The following is a 26,866-nucleotide window of genomic DNA, read 5'->3' as shown; positions in this document are numbered from 1 at the left end:
AGAAACTAAGAGGAGAAAGGAGAAGCAGACATTTGTAAAAGCTCCCTCTCCATTATTTATGTTGCAATCAGAGTATGAAATCTTAACCTTTTTTTAAGATGTCGACTTTAGGATTTTAACACTTAATCCTATAAGCACTCAGTTCTCCACCAAATAAATGCCTTTCTCCACTCAAACCCAATGTTCCCTAAAGATTTTCAAAACCCACCAGTTAGCCCCAAAAGTAGGCAACAATTGACTGGAAATTCACAAATGTTTCAAACCAGTGGTCCTTACCTTGCTGTGTCTATTCCTCCATTCCTGAGTACTCATTAAAAGCCAAAAATAAACCAAATGATACAAAGGTGAGTGGTAGGTTTACTTAAAACAAATGTGCTAAATGATTTAATTGTTGAGTTGGTGGTGTGCTTTTCATTCATGGCATTGCAGTTCCCTAAATGTCTGAAATTATTCATGACCACATATGGAACTGAAAACATCAGATCATATCAATAATATGGGTCCAAAGCTTATATAAACTGATTCTTTTTACTCCCATTGATGATAAAACCAGGATCATCTGTAGAATTTATATAAAGCTCCAACAACTATATAACTTTTTAAGTGCAATTTTATGACACAGGTGGAACAAAGAGAACAATCAGACAGGAATATTAATAGATCTTTGTCTCATTTTCCATGCAAACTAAAGGTCTGAGTAACACAATGTATTTTAAATCAAGCTAAAAGCCTTTTTATCTCTTTATTTTCCATTAATTTGTTATTTGTCTTTGAAATCTATCTCCACGTCCTATACCCATTTTTCAAAAACATAAAATTATTTTACAAGAAAAATAAACAAAAATGCAAATTAAATGCTAATATCCTTCCTAAAGGAACACACATCTAAATAGATTTTACATTTAACTGAGCCTCAGCTTTATTTTCTCAGAAGGCAATGTTTAAGTATGAGTTCCATTTCTTAAAAATTACATAGATACAAACAAGGACAAAAATATAATTAGAAATTAAAGTAAATGTCTCAAGGTGATGGGATTACAGGCTTTCTAACCTGATAACCAACCAAACCTGATGTAGATCACCCATGTTACATATCCCCCAAACACGCAGCCAGCCTCCAAGCATTCTGCCAGTGCCCTAGGCCATGCCCCACACACCCTCCGCGGGCAGCCCTTCCGTGGGACTGCCACCACGCTCGCCACCGGCCAAAGGAAAGGTTTCTCTTTTCCCTCCACCCCACTGTTTATTTCTAGAGAAATAAACCCACTCAAGGCGCTTCCTGGTGGCTCCCTCCTGCACCAGGGGTTTCTGGGTCACCCGAGAATTAAACAGGAAGATAGGGACCAAAAAACATAAGCATTTCCTGGTCCCCTTTTCTCAGTACTTCCCTAAACAAACAAGTTTACGCTTCTAAAAGTTTTTAAGTTTTTTAGATTTACTGGGAGGGAAAGAAGAAGGGACAATAAAAGGAAAACGACACTTTTTAAAACGCATTTTAAAAGATGGAAATAGTTACATGTTCCCTTCACCGGTTCGGAGATTTACTGTACGTTTCACTAACTTCGACCAGCACGTGGGCAGCCCCGGGGCTGCTTCGTCATCTCCCGGGCACTGGCTCCCCGAGGCTCGCGCCCAGCCACCCGGGCTCTGAAAGGTCTGCGGCCACCGCGGCCTCGGTCCCCGCTCAGGCGGGCGGAGGAAACGTTAGCGGCTCCCACCTACCTTCAGGATCTGACCATAGCCGCCTAGCTTTCTCCGTTTCACAAACACAATGGGAACGCTGGTCTCGGCGGTCAGCTCAGCGAGCGCTCCGGCGAGGCCCGTCCTGTCCTCTGTGGCACAGAAGCAGAGAGGGGAGCGGGTCAGCCTCTCCGCCCCGGCGGCGGCGGGAAGGGCGGGGCGCGGCGGGGCGGGGCTTCCGCGCCGAGCGCGCCCCCAGGCGGCCCGCGCCGCGCCTCCGGGGGAACAGCGCCACCAGCCCGCTCGCCCCCGGGCCCGGTACGCCCGCGCGGACGCTGGAGCGCGGCCTGGGGGCCTGCTACAAACGCCCGCGTTCTGGTGAGGCTCAAATCACGCAAGTCTCGCTAAACTTACGCGTGCTACTTTCCCAGTAAGTCGGGAATTCAGGAAAGCCTCAGAAAGGAAGCTTAAGGCACAATTATCTCAGCTTTTAAATTGGGAGGTTCATAAAATACCTCCCAGCTTAATCTGCCTTTGAACTCTGCATCTATACAGAATGCCAAAACCCAGCTTCCAGCGTTTCTTTGAAATGTGAATTTACAGGGCAGAATTACACACACTCTGTCCACTTAGGGTGATTTATTTAAGAATCTTGAAACAATACAGCAACACCCTACATGACATATGGGAACTAATGGTCCAATTTTATAGGTGAACTCAGAAAATGAGTCAATGATAGAATTATAAAAACCAGTTACACTGACATCAGGCCTATTCATGAGACATAAACTACACCAACACTCAAAAGTTGTTTGATAATAAAGACAATAGCTAACACTTCTGTAGTGCTTTGCATATATGAACACAATCTTCACAACTACCTTTTTGAAGTGAGGCCTATCAGATCCATTGCACAGACAGAGAAACTGAGGCACAGAAAAGCTAACTTGCCCAAGGTCACGCAGCTGGTCACCAGCAGATCCAGGATTCACAATCAGGCAGTGCAATGTCTGCTTCCATCTGCTACCCTGTACTGCCTGATATCCTGGGATAAAAGCACTGGTTCTACTCTTAGCTGTCCCTTGTAACTGCCTGGGGCGAGTCATATGATTCTGAGCTTTAAACATGTAAATACATGTAATATGCCAACCTCAAAGGATTTCCGGGGATTCAGTAGTATCAAAATCCTTGAAAGGCATCCTTAAATTGTTTCACTCTCTTAATGCTGTCGAGGATCTCTATCAATCCATTCAACACATGATTCTCTACATTTCAAGACTCGTGCACTAAGAAACAATACAAAAACCCATTTTCTCAGATATTCAGCAAACAAACTGTCTACAAACAGCTAGAGGAAGGAAACCACCAGGGAGCCAGTGTCACTACCACAGGCTAAGCTTTCCCTGACCCAGGCAAAACAACAAACTCGGGCCCTGCGGGCGTGGCTCAGCGGCTGATCATCTACCAGTGATCCAGGGGATGGAGGTTGGATTCCCAGTCAGGGCACCTGCCGGGGTTCCAAGCTCGATCCCCAGTGGGGGGCGTGCAGGAGGCAGCCGATCAATGCCTCTCTAATCACCAATGTTTCTCTCTCTCTCCCTTCCTCTCTTTGAAATCAAAACAGATATATTAAAAAAAAAAAAAAGCTCACTTTCCTCCGAAAAGCCTCACCCCTACTCAGACACGCCTTACACATCTCCCCTTCCCTGCATTCACCACGCACCGCACCGGGCAGGCGGGGAGTGCCCGCAGCCCGAACGCGCGCAGAGCTGTCGGCTGTCCGTTTACCCAAAGCTTACATGAACAGGAGCTCCAGGGCTTCCGACCCCGCTTCCCCTCGGATGCAAAGCGGGACTCCAGCGAGCAGGGGAAAGGCTGCGGGTTCCTAATGGCCACGCGAAGCCACGCCCTTCTCCGCGGAGCCGTGGGCGGAGAGCCAGAGTCAGAATGACAAAGCAAAAATCCCCTCCTTGTGCCGCCGGCGACCTACGCTCTCGGCTTAGCTAACGAGGCTCCCCGGACGGGGTGAGGCCACATCGCCTTCCTGCTCATAGCGCCCCCAACCCAAGAAAAGAGCAAAAACAATTTAAGGAATGTCTGGAACCAGAACCCAAAATAAGAGTGGGGTTTAAATGAACAAAACTGGACTATGCCCTAAGACGGGGACTCCGGAACTTGGCTGCGCACTGTAATTACGGGAGGATCGTATAAAAAGTGTTGGTGGCTGTTTCCCACCCCCGTATATTCCGATGTCATGGGTCTGGTGTGAGACCTGGCATCTGAGGGTTTAACTCCCGTGTATTCCAGTGAACAGCAAAACTGGGGACCCATTGCCCTCAGGTAATAGGTTAGTCAGCCAGGCAATTCCCTAAAGGATATTAGTCCACCCTGACTAATCCTGAAAAGAAGTGACAAATTCTCGGCAACACACAACTTCCCCTTACAGCTCTTCCTCCTTCTCCGACTCAGGTTTTGGTGTGTCATATACGTTTTAAGGAAAACAGAGTATACAACTCCGCAGTTGCCCAAAGTAGCCCGGCTCTCTCATACTTCCCTGCTCTGTCATCTGACTCAGCATCTTGCACTAGTAGCTAGCTATGAATATTTGCTGAATAAATAAATGTCTCCCCCACTTATTTATCCAGATCCTGCCAGGCTGAAGCACACACTGGTGAAAGGACTGCTGGTTTCTTAAGGCTGCGAGAAACCACACCTGTGACATGGCAGACAAATACAGTTGCTTTTGCGAGCCCCTTCCAATCCTCTCAGCTTCTGAATGCACTTGCTAAACTGACACTCTCCCTGCCTGATAACCACCATGAGTTTTCGAGAGAGTGTGCCTCACCCGATTTTGGGGTCCTTAGAACAGAAGATGGGGCTAGCGCACAGGTGTTCAGGAAGTAATGTGATTTAAGAAGCCAAGAATGAAAAATGTACTGGAAAGAAAGCTGGGACTAAGGGAGAAAATAAGCTCTGTATTAACCATTTTATAGGCCATAGCTCGTTTAATCACAACAGCCCATGAAGCAGGGTCATAAACTCCTCCTTCTTAAAAATACAAACTATAGCTTATTTCAGAAGTATGTCTTAGGAGAGGGACTTTAAAATAATTTAACTTGAAATAAAGTACTAAAAGCAGATGATCAGGATCGATTTCTAAGAACCCTGTATGACAGACAGGTCAGAGTTACCATAGTTAATATTTTTCTAACAGCATACCAGAAAAGGCTAGGTAAGGCATTTTAACTTCACACTACAATGTATTCGTAAATGAACAAATTATAGTACAAATCTCTAGAGTAGCTCCAGGTAGCTATTTTTTAAGTGGAAAAAAAAATCATTTTTAAAACCCTTCACTTTTCTTTTAAGCCCTTCTTGCTGCTAAGGGCCCAGATGCCTTACCCTTGTCACAAAATAGAGAACTCCTTAGTTCTATTTAGTTGGTGGTTAATGAAAGAAGTGCCTCATCTCCCACAGTTCCCATGACGCAGCATTTGTTCTAGTCATACACTTTATTCTCTTGACTGGGCTCAGTTATTCCCCCTGCCTGAATTCTCTTCCCTCCCTAAGGGCCTACTCTTTCAAAGCTCATCTGAAATGTCATTTCCTCTGGGAGGGCTTCCCCGATTCCAACCCAGTGTTTATCCATCCGCCCCTCTTCTGTGTCCCCAAATACCTAAAAATAATTACGAATCATCTAAATCCAAGAGAGTTTTGGGAAGGCAAACCCTTGTTTGATTTATCTTGTCATCCCAGAACCTGCTATATATAGTAAGTACTCAGAAAATGCTTGCAAGGGCCCTCTGTGTTCCTGAGCTAACACCTAAACATTCTATAAACATCTATGCAGGTGTTTGATAAAAGTCCTGTTGCATTAAACTACTGTTCCTCCTACAAATAAGCCTTTCTCACCATGCTGAGCTAAAACACCTTTCTGACACCCAAATCTTCTCTGCTCAAACCTTCAGTAGCACTCCAGAACCCTTGAGATAAAGTCCAAACTCCTCAATTGTACTGACTTGGCCCACCCTTGTTAAACCTAGATGTCCATATATTCTGCACCCTACTTAAGCTGCAAAACAATTGCTGGAGAAAACACAGAAATTAAAAGTGATTTCACTTTAAAGTCGAGACCACAAACCTCAATGTGTCCAAATGCTGCTCAGCAAGCCTTTGCATCTCTGGTATATTTGTTTTCCGTTTCCAAAGTGACTATAACATACTTATTCCTCTTTTCTCAAACCTCTGATACACCTACAGCTTGCCATTGGCTTATAACCTGCTTTCTACTTTAAGAAAATAGAATCGACTAGACAGAACTCCCTCCTATTTCCCTCTCAGCCGCCAAGCTGCTATATTCCCTTCCGTCACTCCTGTTTCAATGAAGGCCAGCTTCACTTGTGTGTGGATTCTCATCTTTCCTTGCCTTCTCAATCTTCAATAACTTCAATTCTGAAATTAGCCTCCCTCTCTGGCATCATCAATTTCTTGTTCTCTACCTGGTCATTCCCATCACCATACAAACAACACTGTAGTTTTCCCATTTTAAAAAAAGCCTCCCATGACCTGCCACTATGGCTCAGTGGTTGAGTGTCAACCCATGAACCAGGAGGTCACGGTTGGATTCCCCATCAGGGCACATGCCCAGGTTGTGTGCTTGACCCCCAGTAGGGGGCGTTCGGGGGGGCAGCTGATCAAGGACTCTCATCATTGATGTTTCTATTGCTCTCTCCCTCTCCCTTCCTCTCTCTGAAATCAATAAAAACATATATATATATATTTTAATCCTCACTGAGGATACTTATTCCATTGCTTTTCAGAGAGAGTGGAAGGGGGGGAGAGAGAGAGAGAGAAAGAAAGACATCAATGTGAGACATATCAATTGGTTGCCTCCTGCACACATCCTGACCGGAGCCAGGGATCAAGCCTGCAATCGAGGTCAGTGACCTTGGCCAGAACTGAACCTGAGACCCTTCAGTCTGCAGGCCAGTGCTCTAACTACTGAGCCAAACTGGCCATGGCAAAACATATTTTTAAAAAAAAAGCCTCCCATGATCCCATGTACTCCAACCCTCATAGTTACCACCCCATTTCTTTGCTCCCCTTCACAGAAAAATATGGGAGGAAGAATGCTTTGTACCCTGAAGAAGAATAAAGTAGGGTAGGGAAATGTAGGGGAGCAGGACTTTGTCATCCCAATATATGTTTCTTTGGCATGAGATTTATTTTAGGCTGATTATTTTTAAGAAACAGGCTCAGAAAAAGCTTTTTACCTCCCCCTTAACTGCCTAAAAAATTTTAGATAGAGAGCCTGTTCCAGAAAGAAGAGCTATCACCAGAGATAACTGCAAAGAATATGAAGTGTGGAGGGCTGGGTGAAACTTAGCAAAGCCTGCTTGTACTCCCTGTGTCCCACTGTCTTTGCATGGCATAGCAAACATTTCTTTACCAGACATTTGTTTTTCCATCTCCATGTGAAGTCCCAGATGCCTACCCCTTCTCTTTAGCTTGAATGGCATATAAGCCATTGTCAATTGCCTCATTGTCTTTGGGCCTCAATTTTTATGGGGCCCCTGTACATATGAATTAAACTTGATTTTCTCCAATTAACTTGTCTCACCTCAATTTCATTCTTAAATCAGCTAGAAGAACCTACAAGAGTAGAGGAGAATTTTTTCCTTCTGGCAGAGGCCAAGAAAGATCTAAGAATATGGTGCTTGAGCAGAGACCAGAGTAAAATGAAGGAGGAAGTCATAAAAGCATTGAGGGGATCTTTCCAAGCAGAGGAAACAGAAAGTACTAAAGTCCTAAGCTGGGAGCCTACTTGATTTGTCCAAAGATCTGCAAGGGAACCAATGTGTCTAAAGCTCAATGAGCGAGGAAGAAAGTGGTAGACAGTGAGATCAGAGGAGTAGCCAGGGGTCCGATCCCAAAGGCCATATTTATAACTTTAGATTTCATTCTAAATGTGACAAGAAGCAAAAGTGTCATGAGAAAGGACTGATCTATTTTGTATCTCAAAAGCACTGCTTTGCTATGTGGAGAACTGCATAAGGGGGGTTGAAACTTAGAGTGGAAGAACATAGACCAGTTAGGAAGTTACAGGGGTGGTCCAAGCTAGAGATGATGAGGGCTTGGATTAGTGAGGTGAGAAGATATATTATCTGAAGGTAAAGGTAAGTTTTGCAGATGGATGGAATGAGGGATGTAAAAAAAGAGAGAGAGAAGAATTAATGATGACTCCAGAGTTTTGGCCTTGGCAACTGGGTAAAGGGGGCACTCTTTAATGAAAAGGGGGAACATTCAGTGGTGAGGAAATATGGAAATGGGAGAAATAGAAAGCAGTTGGTTGGGACAAATCCATAATGTGGTTTGAGAAATCTATGGTTATCCAAATGGAGATGCTGAATAGGCAGTTGGTATCTGGGGTTCAGGGGAGAAGTCAGGGCTAGAAATAAAAATTTGAGAGTCAAATGAAAAAAGATATTTAATGCCATGTATATTAGTCAGGGTTATCCATTAAAATAGAACCAGTAAGATATACCTATAGATAGAGATTTATTTTTTAAAATTGGCTCACAGTATTGTGGAGCTGGCAAGTCAGAAACCTATAGGACAGGACAGCAGGCTGGAAAGTCCAGCAGTCTTAACACTGTAATCTTGAGTCTGAAGGCAATCTGGAGGTACAATTTCTTCCTCTTCTGAAGACCTCAATCTTTTCTCTTAAGGCTGTCAACGAAAGAACATCCAGCCTAAGAAAAAGTCCTATAGGAGTTTATTTGAGCCAACTGACAGCAATTGCTGGGAAGCAAAATCTCAACAGATTGAGAAAATTCTCTGGAAAATGGCAGTTTTACAGCTTATTTTATATAGTAGAACCAAAGGAGAAGACCTAAGGGGAGTTACATGAAATCCACCGATGGTAGGTTAGGGAGGTGAGAGAAAACAAATCTCTGAGATTGAGGAAAGAGTAAAACAGAGAGAGACATACTTCTTTTACATTGATGGGTACAGGATAGTTAACATTTACGCACATAGAGATGGTATTTGGGCAACAACATAATAGTGAGGTGTTCTGTGGTCTCATACTCTGATGGAAGATTGTGCCCTGAGGGGTCTGGAAAAGGGGGATTACTCTGACAGTCCAAAGGTATATTATTTTAGATGCAAAATGAAAATAGGCAGACTCACTTTTTTTAAAGATGGGCTTTTGTTAAGGAATCTACTGGCCTACGATGCGACTACCCTCCATGACTCACCTTTAGTTAGGAATTTTTATGTTCAGACCATCTTATGTGGTTACTTTCAGTTTCTGAGTTTGTAAAGTCTACCATGCAAGCCTCTCCTGAGTTTGTTGGGTTGAGTGTGTGGCCCCTTTTTCATCTGCAAGGCCTACAACTGATTGGATGAAGCCCACTCACATTATGGAGAGGAATCTGGTTTACTCAAAGTCTACTGATTTCAACATTAATCACATCACAAAACACCTTAATAGCAACATCTAAACTAGTGTTTGACAAAAAATCTCGGCACCAACTTGACATATAAGATGAATCATCATATCATGGTACTAGATTAAATTACTCAGGGAATTAATATATTTAGAAAAATAAAGACAGTCTAGGACTGAGCCCTGGCAAAGTACAAATGAGAAGAGTCCAGCAAAGGAGCTTGAGAAGGAGCTGAAGGGAGGTAGGAAAAAAAACAAGAGAATGTGGTATCTCAGAAGCCGATGAAGAAATGCTCCAAAAATGAGGAAGATCAACTCTATCCAGTGCTGCCAAGAAATCCTGCAAAATAAGGACTGAGCCAGGGAAGTCACTGCTGATTTTTATGAAAATGATAGAGAGAAAGAAAGTCTAACTAGAGGAGCTTCAACAAGAAACAGAAAATGAGAAAGTGGAGGTAGTACTGATAGCCAACTCTTTGGAGAAGTTTTGCTATAAACAAAGTGGGAAAGTGGGAAAACGGCTGAGGAGGGATGTAGGATCAAGGAAGGTATTTTGTTGTTTTTGTTTTGCCTGAGAAGGAAATTATTATAGCATGGTTTTATGCTGAAGGAATGATCCAGTAGGGGGAAATTTGGCAATTTCCAAAGAGGAAAGGAGGAAGAGGAGATCCTTACAGAAGCAAAGTCCTTGGAATGCACATCTAATGTGCAACACAGACTTGGAAGTCACGTCTAGATTCTATCACTGATCAGAGAACCATGTTATCAAGTTGTCAGCCTCTCAGCTCTGCACCCTCCTACTACAAGCCCCTCTGTGGACCCTCTACCTCTTCATCCCACCCAAACCTCTTTGGATCTCTACACCCCAGCCCTAAGTCCTTTTTAAATCCCTTTAATTACCAAACCACAGGGCTTTGCTAACTCCCCATCATTCATCAAATCTTAGTTCAAATGTGCCTTCCTTGAGGAAGCCGTCACATAGGTCAAATCCCCTTATGAAATGTTCCCGTGTTACCATGTATTCTTTCTGCTTAGCCTATACCACAGTTGCAAGTATACATTTATTTATGATTATTTTATCAATGTCAGCCTCCACATCTAGAATAGCACAGTTCACTAGAACTTTCTGTGATGATAAAAATGCTCTATATATATAAAAAAAGAAAAAAAAAAAAAAGAAATGTTCTATACCATACCAACACTATCCAACCCAATAGCCACTCACCACATGTGACTATTCAGCACTTAAAATATGGCTAGTTCAAGTGCAGCCCAGAAGTTTTTATGTTATTTGTTTAATTAATTTAAATATAAATAGCCACATGTGGGCAGGGACCAGGGTTATTTATGCTCACCATGTTCCCAGAACGTAATACAGGGTCCACATATAGTAATTGCTCAATAAATATTTATTGAAAGATTCAATCTGTAAAATAGGATCTTATTAGTTAATTTGTGGATCACATCTTTTTTCAAAGAGGAAAGGGGAAAAACGACTTTATATGGCAACTGTCAAAAGTTCTCAGTCTTCCTTTAAAGGTGAATTTGATCTTTAACAATTTGCTCTACCCCAGAGGGTAGCTGGGGTAATAAATGAGAACATACTGGGTGGCCTGAGTAAAATAACATCTGCACTATGCCTATGAACATGCCTGGAATATAGTGGTGCTCAAATATGGTGGCACATCAACTTCACAGAGGGGAAGCAAATAACAGTGTGGGAAAGCTGGGGAAGGCCTTCAAAAAGCAAGTGATATCTATAAGGGAACCATATCTTGAGGAATAATGAAGGTAGTAGTAATGGGAGTAGAAGTGATGCCTAAGAATTTGTCACTGCTTATTATGTATGAGGCAAAAGTCTGGGTCTTTACATGGCTCATTTAATCTTCACAACAATCCAATGAGTGAGATACTATTATTTTTTTCCCATTTTATGGCTGAAAAAACAACTGAGGGATAGAGAGGATAATTATCTTGCCCTTGGTCACCTAGCTAATAATTGACAGAGCTGACTGACGCTCAGCCCTTGGCTCTTACCACAATGCTGTTCTACCTCTTGAACAGATTTTTTTCTAGGGAGCAATATGTACAAAGATATAGCAGAAGGAAAGACAACTGTGTGATGCTGCATGGGATACAGAAGCATAAGGAGATGAAACTATAAATCTATGTTAGATTCAGTTTGGGGTTCACAAGGCAGCTAGGGATCTGGCTCTTTTCCCTACATTCTCAGTTAAGCCTCAAAATCATCCAAGTATTACACCCATATTATAAAATTACAAACTGAAATTCCAGGAAGGGAACAATCTTGCCAAAGTTCACAAAGCAGGCATGTTAGACTTGCAATATAAATCCAGGTGTGTCTATCTCTAAATCCACTCTTTGTCTTACAATTCAAAGGTGTATGTAGTGAGGCACAGGCTAAAAAGAAGTAAAAGCAACATGCTTTAAGGCCAAAAAAGAAGCATTAACTTTCTGGCAATGACCAGGGCATACTTTATCCATGAAACATCTACCCTGAAAACTTTAAAATTCTGCTTGGGGAACCATGATTTCTGTGAAGCCTCTGAGCAAACATATAACTAGTCACTGTTTTATTTCTTACACCAAGCTACAGCAATGCTGTTTCCATGTCTGCCAACCTTAGAACTGCCACTTATTAAGCACCTGTGTGCCAGGAGCTTTACATTCTCATGAGTCATCTCAACAAGCCTTTGGGATATGTATTACCATCTCCATTTGCAGATGAGCAAACTCAAGGGCTGACAGCTAGTCTGGGATTTACGCCCTCATGCTCTTCTCTCTCCACCACACTATTTATCACTTGAGGGGCTGGTCTTTGTATCCCCAGTAAATGGCCCAGTGCCTTTCCCATAGTAGGCACTCAGTCAAGATTTCAATTCTAGAGGAAAGAAAACATTTTAATGTAGCAAACCTCTGGCCAGCAGAGCTTCAGGAGGTACAGGCTCTATTGCAGTAAACTCTCAGATGTCTCATCTTATAAAACGAGATCAGCCACCCTCACCACCAACCAAAGACGATGTGTATTAATAGTGATAAACAGATGAAAGAAGTGACACATAGCTTATTATTATTAACCTCTAAATTCTTAAACCCTATTTGAGAGTAGTTGATATTGAAAGGAACATCCCCTTCTAATTTCTCCAGGAGCCAAAATTCCAGAATCCCAAGATAGTTGATGACTGCCAGTCATTGGAGGAGGGCTGTGGTTATCTCGTGGAGCTGAGCCTGAAGGAGCCTTGGGTCTTCTGGCTGGCAACTAATACTCTAGACCCTGATTTGAACTAAGAGTGACCTATGTCTTATTTATATATTAAGACCAACTTTTCCACTTTAAAGATAGAGGAGAAAGAACATTGTAGCTCCCCACCAAAATATTTCTGAACTCCTTTATCTACAGATTTACAGTGCTTATTTAATCTTTCAATAATGTCAAGAACTCTTTTGAAACTGCCTTGCAATGAAAAAAGCTGGACTATCTCCTACTCTCCTTGATAGGGTTTAATATTAACCATTAAGTGAGTTTACTAGGGCTCTAGGTTAGTGTTCAGTCATTGGCCTTACTAAGTAGATAAACAATTTTCCACCTCACTGCCATCATATAATGACCATATTATGGTGCCCTATACTTATGATTTAAATAGGGAATAAGTGTATGGTTTATATGAAAATTATTGTACTAATCCCTTTAGATGAAGCAACCTCAGCTCTTCCATAGGCAAATCAAGATATGATTAGCATCATTAACTGACCTCTTATTTTCAGTGTGCACATAACTTTCCAAAATAAAAGCTTCACTTCCCAGACTCCTTTCAGCATATATATCTCCAAATGACTAAATTCTGGCCAATAGGATGTAAGCAAACTCATGTGCAACTTCTGGAAAATGTTCTGAAATGGAAAGGACATGCTCTCCTTCAATCCTTCTTCTAACTGGTGGCTGGAGCCTGGGTACCCATCTTGGAACATAAGGTGGAAGACAAATGCTGAGAGCTGTGGATCATGAAAATACGAGGACTCAACATTGGACCTAACACTTAGAGTATGATGAAAGCCCTGGACAGACTATCTCTCTCTAGACGTCTTTTAGGTGAGAGAGAAATAAGCTTATATCCAGTTTAAGCCACTGTCATTTTGGGTTTGCTGTCATGAGTGGCCAGACCTAATCCTAACTAAAACACTTTACATTATGTTAAAGGGAACACTTATATTTACATAAAGGAAATTATAAATAAGGAAATAAAGTAAAGGAAGAAAAAGTCATTCAGAGGCTCACCATCTGGGTACTATCAAAATCTAAGGCTCCTGTTGCACCCCACAGACTCCCTAAGAGCTCTTGCTCGTTCCCACAGCTCAGACCTCACCTACAGAGTAAACCTCCCACTCACCCAGAGCTAGGTACTCACCAGCCCACAGATCCACACTGGACAATCACAAGGTGTCCAAAACCAAATTCGTCATCTTCCCTGCTCTAACTCCTGTCTCCTGTCTCCCTGGATGGTACCTGCCACCCTCCTTTCTTCAGGCAGAGACCAAAGCAGAGCGCTTGCCAGCTTCCTCTCCTTCACCCTGCACGGGACTGTGATCATTGGTCTCCGCACTAAGACTCCCCGAAGGAAGAGCCGGATCTGTGTCACCTGCATTCCCTTGGGACCCACTACCCTGGCAAGACAGATGCACAAATATTTGAGTGATTATTTGTATTTCATTTCTTTCCTTCTGGTCCTTTTCCTTTGCTTTTTAAAGCAAGATGTGACTATTCTACAAAAACTAGTTTAAGCTCTTTGGAGTTTTTTAACATAATTTGCTTTTTATTTTTTGAAATATTGTCTTTATTTTTATTTGGTAAGCTCTTTGTGTTTTTTTTTAAATATGTTCCTTACTGATTTCTAGAGAGAGCAGAAGGGGAAGAGAGAGAAACTTCAATGTGAGAAAGAAATATCCATTGGCTGCCTCCTGCACACCCTGACTGGGGATCGAATCCACACAAGCTGGGCATGTGCCCTGACCGAGAATTCAACTGGCTACCTTTCTGTACACAGGACAGTGTTCAACCAACTGAGCCACACCGGCCAGGGCTTCTTTGTTTTCTTAAATAAACATATTACAGAAAATTCCCCCATGCTATTAAAAATTCTATGTGAATCATTTTTAATGGCAGCATAATATTACCTGTGTTAGTAGCTACAACTGAGCACTGAGTACATGTCAGGAACAGTACCAGCACTTTACATCCACCCTCATTAGATTCCCACTTTATAGATGAGGAAACAAAGGCTCACAGGAGCCAAGAGCCCTCTGCTTGTGGTGACTATGACTAGTGAAGGTGATACATTTATGTGTAAGAGCAGGTCCTCCAAGATTTGTTGAAAGAATGAAAAGAATCAACAATATACTGGATATACTAGAATGTATATCTAGCAATTAAAAAGAGATTTATCTTGTCTTATAAAAAGCTTAATTTAAATCAATCTTTTTTTATATTTAAGTACATTGGGAAGAGGAAATTAAACACTATGTTAGATGCATTACAAACATTATCTTATTTAATCCTAACAACTCAAACAGAGGAGTAACACTATCTTACCTGGTATGGATTTGAACCCAGGTCTGCATGATATAAAACTTATTTTCTACTTTCTATTTAGGAGAAATCCTTTTATAAAATGTGTGAGTTGTTTTCTTAAATGGATAATAAACTTCCCTACCCTCCTTGCATTCATTCCGAAACAGACATTTACTTACATAGTGGTATATATGTATGGATCCTTATGTCAATGCTACATAAGGATCCACACAGTGATTACTGGTTTCCATACCCATGATATACCGTTTATAAAAGAGCAAAGCACACATTAGAGGTCCAATCAGTGCGGTGGTAATTTCCACAAAAAGCACTAACACGGGTATATAAAGCAGCCTGGGAGGGGGGTTTTAGAGGGGAGCCCCATAACCAGCAAGATCGGAAACAGGTTAAATCAGAGAGTAATTCAACATTAAGGTCCTGGCCTTTGGAGCCAGATGCCCTAGTTTCAAGTTCCAGCTCTGCCACTGGTTGTACAACATTGAGCAAGTTATATAAGCTCTCTGTGCCTCATTTCCTCATCTGTGAATATAATCTCACAGAACATATGGTTAAATTAGTTAGCACCTAAGTGCTTAGAGCAATGGCTCATAGCAATTGCCATGTCAGGGCTTCCTGCCATTATTATTCCATGAGGAACATGAACAGACAATTCAGATAATGAATTACAATAAATACGATACAATTCAGATAATGTAATACAACATATAGAAAAATTTTGCCTCATTAATAATCAAAGAAATACAAATTAAAATAAAGACTCTTTTACCTCTCAAATTGGCAAACAATAATTTTTGAAAACCAATTATTATTTCTTAAAACTTCATTGAGCTTATGGGGTTATCAATTAGTACACATCACTTAAAAGGCTCTATAACCTGAGAAATCTTCACATTCTAACCTAGAAATTCATTCCAGTAATCTATCCTAAGAAAAAATTCTAAATACAGCAAAAACTTTATGTACAAAGAAAAGTATTTTTAACCTGCTATTCCATAACAGCAAAAAATTTGGCAAAACACTATTTGTCCAACCATAGTGAAGTGGTCAAGTAAATATACGGAATATTTTATAGCAACTTAGTAAATTATTAAGAACTTTAATAACATGCAAAATATTTATTAAATAAATTATAACACAGGATATATAAAAGATACACAAAAATATTAATAGTGGTTATCTCTGAATGTAACTATATGTGATTTTTGTATTGTATTGTACCACAGTCTTCAAATTTTCTAAACTAAACATTTTTACAGACAAAACCAAAATGTTTAAAGAATATTTTAAGCCTAATTCACAAAATAAACAGAACGACGTCCCATGGATCCCTACTTACTACAGGAAAAGCCTCTTTACTTGTCCGCTTTTCTCTCTCATCACTCTCTCTGCCACACACTCCTCTCTAGATTCACTCTAAATGAACAAGCCATGATGTTTTCTAATTTGCTTTTCTTTACAGCCATGAATTCCTTGCTTTTTTCCCACCAGGAAAACACCTATCCAATATCCTATCACAGCTGCTCTGTGATCTGACAGCCTTTCCAGATAGCTGATCACACTGAAATTAGAAGGCAGCAAACACAAACAAGTAGGATGAACTTAAAGAGTGAGACTGTGCCTTATCCATCTTTTTCTCTTGCCAGGGCTTGGCACATAAAATCGGTGCCCCAAAAACAACTGTTGAACGGATACGCATCAATATCAAAGTGGTGAAATGTGAGTTAGCCTGGGGTACCTGTGCATTGAGGGGCTTTTATTTGTTAAGGAAAGAGGACTGAGACACAGGCAGCCCTGGGCTTGACGTAGCCACACTGAGCAAGTTACTAAAATGCTGAGCATCTGCTTCCTTACTTGTAAAACAGAATTAAATCCAGCAACTCACAAAGTCATTGTGAGATTAAGTGAGAGGTGTGAAACACTGGCATATAAAAAAAGAAATTCAAATGTTAGATTCTGTCCTCTTGCTGAAGGCATTAAAGCCATGCAATCTATAAGCAGCCAGGGAACAAAGCTGATGCTCATCAGAACCCCATGCTAGTGACACAGGGCATCCAGATACACACTTCTGGCAAACTGTTACACAAGTCCTCTCAAACCTTATACTGTTTTCCACAGTGATAGCTGAAGAATGGCAGCAGCTGCCAGACCAAATTAAGATGATTATACTGAAGTCTGTTCCTCAGATTAAAACCACTGGGCAGGTACCTGAAGCCAAGACACAAGGCTTCATATATCAACAGGCCCTGTGAGTGGCAGCTCATCCACAGGGGTAGTTACGGTGCAGCTGGCATGGCGGCAGGTTGCACAACCTCCGGTGACAACAGCCGCCGTCACATCCAGGAACACTTATCATAGTATCATGAGCATCATACATAAGGCAGGCGGGGTGAGGCCTGAAAGGTTCTGAGGAAGCACAGGGAGGGACCAAGAATTACCAATGGGCTTACTAGCAGGTCAACTATCCTCCACATTAATACTTTTCTATACTTTGTTTCTTCATCATAAGAAGGTGATGTCACAACCTACCTCACTGATGTACTCTGAAGGTTGCGCAGGAGAACATGCATGAGCTTCGGGCACAGGGAAGACAGCATGCACGATTATTACCACTGCCCACACACATGCTAATACCTTGCCTTCCGGGTGCTCAGCTCCTCTCTCCAATACCAAACTTTGTAGATCTGAGTTGATCTTGATGGTTATTTTCAAGTAATAACCTTAATTTATATAGAGTGGTCTAACATACAGCCCAAAAGGAGGAAGAGGAAAATGTCAGGTTGGTGGGGAGGGTCCCTGGTGGCACAGCTTCCCTTCTTGATTTCCTGCGGTGATACTACCGCAAACTCAGGAATCACTGCCGTCACTCCATTACCAATCCAGTTAGGAGCCACATTGTACTGGCTGCCACAGTCCCCAACTTAAAAGGAAAGGAAAGGGGATTTCCTGTGGCAAAAAAAAAAGGCAAGCCTAATTCCATAGGAGTAGAAGGCATACAAGCCTAGTTCCCTACTCTGTTTCCAGTGCTTAGTAGAGCCTAGCACACAGCAAGCACTCAGTAACCATGCTGGATGAATAAATGCACCCACTTGATTCTATACCAGATACCCCTATCAACTGACTGTCTGGCTCTTTGAGAATCTAAGATCTACGCACTGGGGAGATTAGGTAGCAAGGCCAGTATAAAAATCAGGCCTGTGAGGGGATCTTCATGGAGCCCAGCAGAAACAGATGAGAAGCTGTTCATTCATGAAACCAGCACTTAGAGACCACATCAGCAATTCCAGTCCCAAAATTAAAACCTTCTAGAAGACATGGACCAGGTCATACATCTCTCCTGTGTGAGGCCCTGTACATGTTGGACAGTGTTCCTCCTAGGCTTAGACAAGTAAATCTCGCAGAGTCCCAAGTGCTTGGGTTAATAACACTCACACTTCCTACTTGCCCTAAAACCTGAGATATCAAACTTTTGGTGTCAGGACCCCTTTACACTCTTAAATAATTATTGAGGACCCCAAATAACTTTTGTTTATATGGGTCATAGATATTAATATTTATCATATTAGAAGTTAAAACTGAAACATTTAAAAATATTTATTTACTAATTCTCTTAAAATGAACAATAATAAACCCATTACATGTCTACATAACATACTTTAGTTAAAAATAACTATATTTTCAAAAATATATAGTGAAAAGGTTGGCATTACTTTACATTTTTACAAGTTTTTTAGTGTCTGGTTTAATATAAGAGCTAGATTCTCATATTTGCTTCTTAATATGAGAATGTCACATGTTGTGACATACTTTGTTTTGGTAGAGGTATATGATGAAAACCCTGAGTCACAAACACAAGTAGTTGGAGAAAAGGAGAAATACTTAATAGATTTTTCAGATGATTATGGATATTCTTCATTGATATGACACCAAAACTCAACAAGTAGTAGTTGATTAAAGGTTAACTGCACTGTGGACTCTAAAACCATGTGAAGGAGGTTTTCATACTCTATCCCATTAAGTCCATTGGTCCATCTTACACTTTGTATGGCTCTTTTACCCATGAATGATTTTGTAAGATCATACATTGATGATTCAGAAAATATCCAATCACTAAATTATGCAGATCTTCCAAATATTGACATATTTCAGTATACAACATCAAAAAAAATTATACTCATAAATATTGCCACCAACCTTATCAGAAAAGTCTTTTAAGTAAGCTATCAAACTCACATGGCAGATACAACTTCCAAAATTCTAATTTTCACCTGAAAACTCAAACTTTATCATTGGCAACAAATGCTGTCAGTTGTTTTCCTTGAAGTGATAGATCCACGTTATACATTTGGGGGAAATGTCTTCCAAATACCCAAGTCTGAATAACCGGAGTCTGACTCAGTCATTCCTTCAAGTATATACAGTGTTCCATGAAAAAAGCAGCTTGTTCAGTTGGCAACTCCAGCCACTAATTGCACAAGTGCTTTTCCTCGAGACACCATCATACTTCAAATAGCAAAAACACTCTATGCATACTCCCTCGTGACATACCTGTTACAAATAGGTATACTCAAAGGGTTGAGACTTAGTAAAGTTAATAACCTGTACGACCTAATGAGAACAGCCTTGAGTAAAACTGACATTTTCTTTTACTGTGAGTGTGTGGTAGTGAAGCCTACAATATACACTAGTCTAGTTTGATGCCCCCACTTAGATTCTTCTTAGACACCAGCAGTTGTACCCACCACCACTTCTGCACTATCAGCGAACGGCTCAATGGTGTAAACAGCATCTTAACATGATCATGAAACAGTTTTGAACTTGAGGGCCCCGGAAAGGCCTCAGGCACCTCCAGGGGTCTGCAGACCACATTCTGAGAATGCTGCCGCACTCTGTAAATCCTGATCGGTTTCTGCAAGCTGCCCAAGTCCCAGACTGTCAGTGAGCAGGAGGAGGATGATAGTTTCTTATGTGGTGAAGCAGCAGGTGAGGACACAGAGGACCACCACCTCCTCAACTAGCCAGAGGCTGCCGTCCTTCAACTACAGAAGCTGGCTTAATCAATCCTATCCCAACTCACATACTTCCAGTTTCTCAGGCAGGACTTTAGCAAGGCCTGAGGGGGGGCTCTCAGCCGTGATCTATAGACCTGTGGCCACTTCTACAGTAATGGAAAGGAGCTTCCTGTCTGATTAATGTTGCCAGAATTAAAGTTTCTAAAGTACGTGACATTTGCCTTTACCAACCTCCCATTCACCTTTTGGCACCTTTGCCAACCAACCTGCCTGCGGACTCACGCCCAGAAGCACTCGGCACCTCCGTCCTCCCCATCCGCTTCCAGTGCTACCTGCCTTATTTCCCATCCTATGGACATGCTCATTTGCTTTCTCTTCTTAGTTTAATCATCTTGTTGTGGCTTTTTTCTAATTCATACCAAGTTGCCAGTGACTTAACTCTCCCAGGAAAATTTACTTTTTAAAAAATATGTCTTTACTGATTTCAAAGAGAGGGAGGGAGAGGGATAGAGAGAGATAGAAACATCAATGATGAGAGAGTCATTGATCGGTTGCCTCCTAAACACCCCCTGCTGAGGGTCGAGCCCGAAACCTGGGCATGTGCCCTGACCAGGAATCGAACTGTGATCTCCTGGATCATAGGTCGATGCTCAACCACTGAGCCATACTGGCCTGGCAAAACTTACATTTTTAAAAGGCTACTTTTTGGCCCAGGTGAAATTTTAATTGAGATTTTCCTTCCATGTACTATGGAGTGTTTAGGGCCAAGAGTCTTCCTCGATGGAGGAATAGAAAGGTCATGCTAGAGAGGACTCACAATATGGCATTAGGGAAAAAACACAGACTTTGGAATTAGACAGGCTTGTGTCCAAATTAAGGAGCCACTACTTATATGACTTTAGGAAAGTTATGTGACTACTCTGGGATTTGGTTTCCTCATCTGTAAAATATGGGTAATATTTTCCTTGCAGAGTTCTTATGAGGATTAATATTGTACATAAACCCAGCATCATCCCTATGAAACAGCAGGGATTCAGTAAGTGGCAGTTATTATCTGAGTCTCTCTGTGTTGGTCAATCTGTCTTTAGAAGCATCAAATAATAGTTTCCTGCCCCACAACTGCCACCTTCCTCCTGACCCTAGATACGAGCTTTCAATCCCAATTACCATGAGTGTCTCCAGCTGAGTCTCTTCTCTGTTTCATTCCTTTGGAGACAGGGCTGAAACTATAAATGCCCAGGACTCTGCTTCCCCAAGCTACCAGGCATGAAGATGACCTATGCTTCCTGATGGGGGGGCACTTTTCCTATAGAAATGATGATGCCAGGCACTTGATCAGATTCCTAATAATGTTTGACGAATGAGTCTTTGGGATTTTCTGGCGCATGACCAAAACACATGAGCACCATGTTCTAGGAAGAGGCTTTCTGTTTTATTCCACCAACCTTTCTTTCCAGCCACATGCAACTATTTCCCAGTGGTTCCTTTTGTGGATCTTTATCCCTACTGGTCTTTGCATGTCCTTTCCACAATTTTTGACTGCATCTCAATTTATATTTAATTCAAATACTATTTGGTATGGTCTGCCAGAAAGGAGACAAATTTGCAAAAATAATAAAGTTACCATAAAACCAGCAAATGCTATCCCTGTAACTAGACTCAAAGTTAATGGGAAGAATGATTTCAACAACAGGAAACTCAGAATTATACCAAGGCTATAAACTAGGTAAAGATTAGAGGTAAATATGATTTGTCCCTGGAAAATGCCCCATCTAAATGGCAAAAAGAGAGGAGTCAAGTGGTAAGAACTCACTAAACAATAAAATCCTCAAGGAAGAAAAATAAAAGCCAGGCAAAATAAATTACATAAAGCGTACAGTCAGCAGATACAACAGAATATTAATATTAAACAGAATCTTACCTGTCTGATCAAGTTCGAGCAAAAAATAAGGAACACACATCGATTTAAATAACTTCTTTACCTGGAAAAAGTCGAGAAACAAGGGGAGAATGTCAAGGAGAAGCAGCAGCGGCCCACAGAAGAGTTGCTTACCCAGCTCTGTTACTGCCCCTTCCTTAATCAGCCTTCTCCTTGGAAACTTTCCAGTTCATTTTCACATAACCCACAACAATCTTCCTGCTGATAGTAATGCTACTTAAAAGGGTACTTAAGCCCTGGCCGGAGTGGCTCAGTTGGTTGGTCATCACTCCCTGCACCAAAAGGCTGCTGGTTCGATTTCCAGCTAGGGCCCACGCCTGGATGGTGGTCTCAGTCCCCAGTAAGGAGAGTGCAGGAGGCAGCCAATCAATGTACTGCTCTCACACCGATGTTCCTCTTCCTCTCTCCGTAAAAGTCAATTTTTTTAAAAAGGGTATTTTAGGTCTCTTGATTTTATTCTATTTTCTCTAATTCACCCATATGGATTCATAAAATATATTTTACATGTTTATTGACACAGTCAACCCCACTATAAAATTGATTTAATATTAACCATGTTTTAAAAGCCTCTGGAATACTTAATGTTTCCAAAACATTATGTTGCAATCCTGAGGAAAAGTCGTATGCTCAAGATTATACAGAAACCAAAATTTTACTTGAAGGTTAATAGTTTTGCCAAATTTAGATCACTAAAATAATATTTAAATTACTAATAAAAGAGGCTTTAAAGTGACATTTACATACAATTCACAGTCTGTCATTAATAGGAAAGTTTAGAACCACATTCCTTCAGCTTACACAATAAAATGAAAAAGGCCAGAGTAACCTGGAGTTCACAGAAATGGTCAATCAAAGGAAGGTGCTCTTGTCCCACTCTAATCTAACTACTAAATGTGCAGGCTTCCCATTGTACAGAAGTACACTGGAGGGTTTCTATCATTGGTATAGAACCAAGTACAACATTTTGACAAAAATGAGAGAACAAATGCATTCACACACCTTGGTCACCTTCCTCTTACACTCCCTTTGGACAGTACCTATGCCCCAGTCTGAACTCAGCTCCCTCTGGCAACATGCACTTAAAATAACAGTAATCCTTTTGAAGAATGCTGGGGTGAGTAGAGGAATTTAAGGAATTGGGCAGGAAAGCTACAGCTGGGACACCACCTGGATATTACAATATTGATTTTCTAAGACTAAAAGTAAGTTCATACACATATAAAATCATGGACTCATTAGATTTCTTAGCCGCTCAGGTTTAGAAATAAACCATTTGCAGTTTGTTACAAACACACACACAAGTTTTCCAGATTTAGAGAGTAAGTCCTAAACGCAGCTCCTAAAAGCAATTCTCAAACTCTGATAATATGTAAATATAGAAAACATACTCTTTAGATTCCAGAGAAAACATGACCCCATTTCAAGAAACCATTCTGTAGGTTATTTTAACTCTGATTAAACTTTAGCATGGTTCCACCATTCAAGATTCAAGATCTGTCTGTCTTGATATCAGAAGTGCCAGCTTCTAGAACGTTCTTACTAAGAAAACTAGAGGATGAAACTTTGCCTGTAAAATAGACACTTTATTGAGAAGTGGAAGTAGATCTGCATATCAAGCAATAGGTAGGCTGCAACGAGACATCATCTGCTAATTCCAACTGCATACCCTCCTTCCCACTGAAATATTTGTAAGAAACAAATACCACATTTTCTGCAAGGGTAGGGAGGGTTTATCTTTGTACTTTAAAGCCTCTTCTTTGCAGTAGGATGCATTAGAAGCACATGGTAACGTGCTAGGTAACAAGCGAGAAACTAACCTGATGCAGAAGTTCATTTCTTTGTGGGCATTTCTCAATTAATGCAAGTTATATTACTGATCCCAGAGAGAAATACAAATTAATTAGAGCAATTATAAATTAAGTTGCTCTATTCTCATTTACTCACATCACAATTGTTAAATGAGATGATAAAACCAAAACTGAAGGAAATAACCTGGGGAAATTCTAGTTAATGGCATTTAAAAAAAAAAAGAATGTAAATAACCAAGTATATAAGCTACACCCCCACAGAAGAAAGTCACCAGGAGAAAATTTTACCAGGAGAGACGCCTAACTATCCTTCATAGCCAAAAATATTGAAAATTAACTTATGTCAGTTGGCACAAACCTGAAAATAGCTTTTATATTATGTATTTGGAAAAGCTAAGGAACTGGTATTGATCAAGGTAAACCCAGAAGATGTTTGTCCAGAAGACTTGGCATATCCAGGAATTTTTCAGATAATGACAGTAAATAAAACTGCCAGAACTACTATACTTTTATAAAAATAAGCATGCAAATCACCTGCCACAGATTTTTAAGGAAAAGTTGATCATTCCCAGAGTACATTTAATTAAGTAAAACAGAAAAAGAAAAAGGCTAGGCTTTGCCTTTTCAGAGACGAGGAGGAGAGCTAGAAATGAAGAAGCTAGTAGAATTCAGGGATAAGGTAGCAGGATGAGTCATTACCGTGGAAAAGATCTGCAGGGAACAGGAGACCTAACCGCCTATCCTGATCACACTAGCCCAACCCTTCATTGCATAACTAGAGCAGCGTCCAAATTGGAATGGTCCAATTCTCTAGAAGTGTTTTTAAAATATAAGTGACTAAAACATGTGTGGCACATAGTAGGCACTCAAGTGGTAGCTATTATTAATATAAGCGTGTACTGAGTGCTCCCGAGTGGTTTCACGCAGATTTGAAATCATCTGGGCCTCATAATAAAGCTGTGTGTTTAACAGCTAGTAGAGAAGATGGTATCATCCTTATGTTGTTGTTGAGGAAACAGATTTACGAAATGAGAACTGAGCCCTTTTAACTGCAGCGTTCCTTTTACTATCCATCATGGGCATGAAGCTCTGAAGGGAGAGGCTAGCCTAGAAAAAGTAACCCCTCCTTACTAGGACTAATTGTACTTGGGATAGAGTCAGATATTTGTAGACTGCGATCTAGCCAAGCCTCTGTATTGATGGAAGGAAGGCCACCATCCAAGGTTTTAGGTCCTGACAGGAAGACAGAAAAAGCAAGGAGTTCTTTTATTTAACAAACACTTACATAGCACTATGTGCCAGGCATGTTGTATGGCTTTTAGAAATATTAAAGAATTTAATCAAACTTATGAGATAGGTATTATTCTTATGCATATTTTACTAGGTAAGGAAACTAAGGCCCAGCAGGTAAATAAGTTAATCAAGGTCACATGGCTAATAGGTCACAGAGCCAAGATCCAAATTCTGACTTCAGAGTCCTAACTCCTAACCATTTTTGGTAACAGAAAAGATTGAACAACCACATAGTTTCAAAGCTAAAAAAAAAATCAACTAGTAATCAACTAGTCCAAGCCCCTCACTTTAAAGATTAAACAAATAGGGAGAGGAACCTCAACACTGGACACGATCACCCTAGCTGGTCTTGCTCAGTGGTTAGAGCACTGGCCTGTGGACTGAAGTGTTCCAGTTCAATTCCTGGTCAAGGGCACGTACTTCGGTTACAGGCTCGATTCCCAGCCCCGGTTGGGGTGGGTGTGGGAGGCAACCAGTTGATATGTCTCTCTCACATCAATGTTTCTCTCTCTCTGTCTCTCACCCTCCCTTCCACTCTCTCTAAAAGATCAATGGAAAAAATGTACTCGTGTGAGCATTAACAAAAAAATTTTAAAAGTGCACAAGATCACCAGAGCTAGATAATTAGCCCCCAGAGGCCAGGAATTATACCTCAGATTCCTGATACCCAGCCCCCTTCTAAATTCTCTATCACTTATACTCATCATTTAAAATTTACAGTGGGTTATCCTAGGTCTTTTTCTTTTTAAGATTCTGTTCTGCCTTCTCAGTTTGACTAAAGCCCCTAGTGATGGCAGTTGTGTCTCCTATCTTTTTGCAGTAAGACATTAGGAGAGATGGGGCCTTGGTGGCAATGACACAAGCATGTTCAATGAGAAACAAATGCAAGGTTCTCCCTACTTTAACTGTTCCCACTGCGTGCCCATCTTCCCTTTTTCTTCTTTTTGGAAAAATAGCACACACACAGACAGAGCCAAAAAAGCCTTTCTCTATGTAAGACTTCCAGAATAAAAAGGCTTCCAAATAAAACCCCCCTGAGAGCTGGAAAGTAAGTCAAGAGACAAAGAAGCTGAAAGGAGATGGAACTTAATAAATTACTCTACAGGTGATCCTGGACAGAAGGCCAGTTATGCTAACCTAAAAGTCCATTGTGTCTAGTTCTAGAACTACCCTGAGTACAATTTAAAGCTAAACTTCAGTGACATTTAAACTCCCTCAACCTTCCTATAAAGCACCAGAACAGGTTTGTCTTTCAACTCTCACCTTCATGCTAAGGTTAAATCACAGTGACCACTGAACTTTTCCCTCTGATCACCTAAGGTGAAGAACCAAGTAGGAAGCACAGTTGATTCTTTGTGAAATCATTTTCCCCATAATAAACCAGAGCATGAAGAGATATTTATCAAAAGTTCAGAGTGCCCCAAGTAACAGCTCCTTAAGAAATATTCCCTATAGACATGACTAAAAGAGCAGCAAAACCCCCCCACCCTAACTTTCCCTGACCCTGACCCTGACCCTGACCACCTGAAACATCTAGTACTTTGCAAAGGCTCAGAAAAACATGACACAGGCAGTATTTTTTTTCTCAAATCAACATTCCCCAAGTACTCTGCAGCAAGTTACACCTACCCCCACCCCCATACTAAGGGGAAATCCAGTTGTTTACACCTGAGCTCAAAAGTCTGTCAGATTTCTATAATTCAACAACTTGTTGCCAACCCTTGAGGTTACAGCCTTACCTCAGTACAGTGTCTGCACGTGGACTTGCTGAAGATGACCACAGGGTGGCTGTCTATATAGGCCCGCAGCCTGGCTCTGGGGTCTGCGATGGCTGTGCTGGTGGGTGCGGAGGGGCCACTCACATCAGTGGCTGGGGTTTCCGGCAAAGTTTGGCTAGAGAGATGATGATCCTTAGCTAGAAGTGACGGAAGCAAAGACGGTAATTATCAGAAAGCAAAACAGAATGATGCGTTTTCTAATATTAGGCGCACTCTAAAAGCCTTACAATTTTAGCCCCAAGAACCAAAATAAGCAATCTGAGGAAGGACTCTAACATGGATTGTACAATTAGTTCTGTCA

At 41.2% G+C, this 26,866-nt stretch overlaps 1 protein-coding gene across 1 annotated transcript in view; it reads right to left on the bottom strand.

Moving 5' to 3' along the window:
- Positions 1 to 26,543, bottom strand: part of TXNRD1 (thioredoxin reductase 1) — a 75,125-nt gene extending 48,582 nt beyond the window's left edge. The window contains exons 1-3 of the mRNA XM_016223197.2: positions 26,527 to 26,543; positions 21,669 to 21,729; positions 1,723 to 1,832 (exon numbers count right to left, since the gene is read on the bottom strand). Of these exons, the coding sequence (XP_016078683.2) occupies positions 1,723 to 1,832; positions 21,669 to 21,708 (150 nt within the window). The 5' untranslated portion in view covers positions 21,709 to 21,729; positions 26,527 to 26,543. The remainder of the gene's footprint in view (positions 1 to 1,722; positions 1,833 to 21,668; positions 21,730 to 26,526) is intronic.
- Positions 26,544 to 26,866: the final 323 nt, after the last annotated feature.

This window comes from Miniopterus natalensis, chromosome 2, assembly GCF_054644295.1.
Source record: "Miniopterus natalensis isolate mMinNat1 chromosome 2, mMinNat1.hap1, whole genome shotgun sequence".
Lineage (NCBI taxonomy): Eukaryota > Metazoa > Chordata > Mammalia > Chiroptera > Miniopteridae > Miniopterus > Miniopterus natalensis.
Note: the sequence above shows the minus strand (reverse complement) of the source record. Positions and strands in the feature narration are given on the sequence as shown.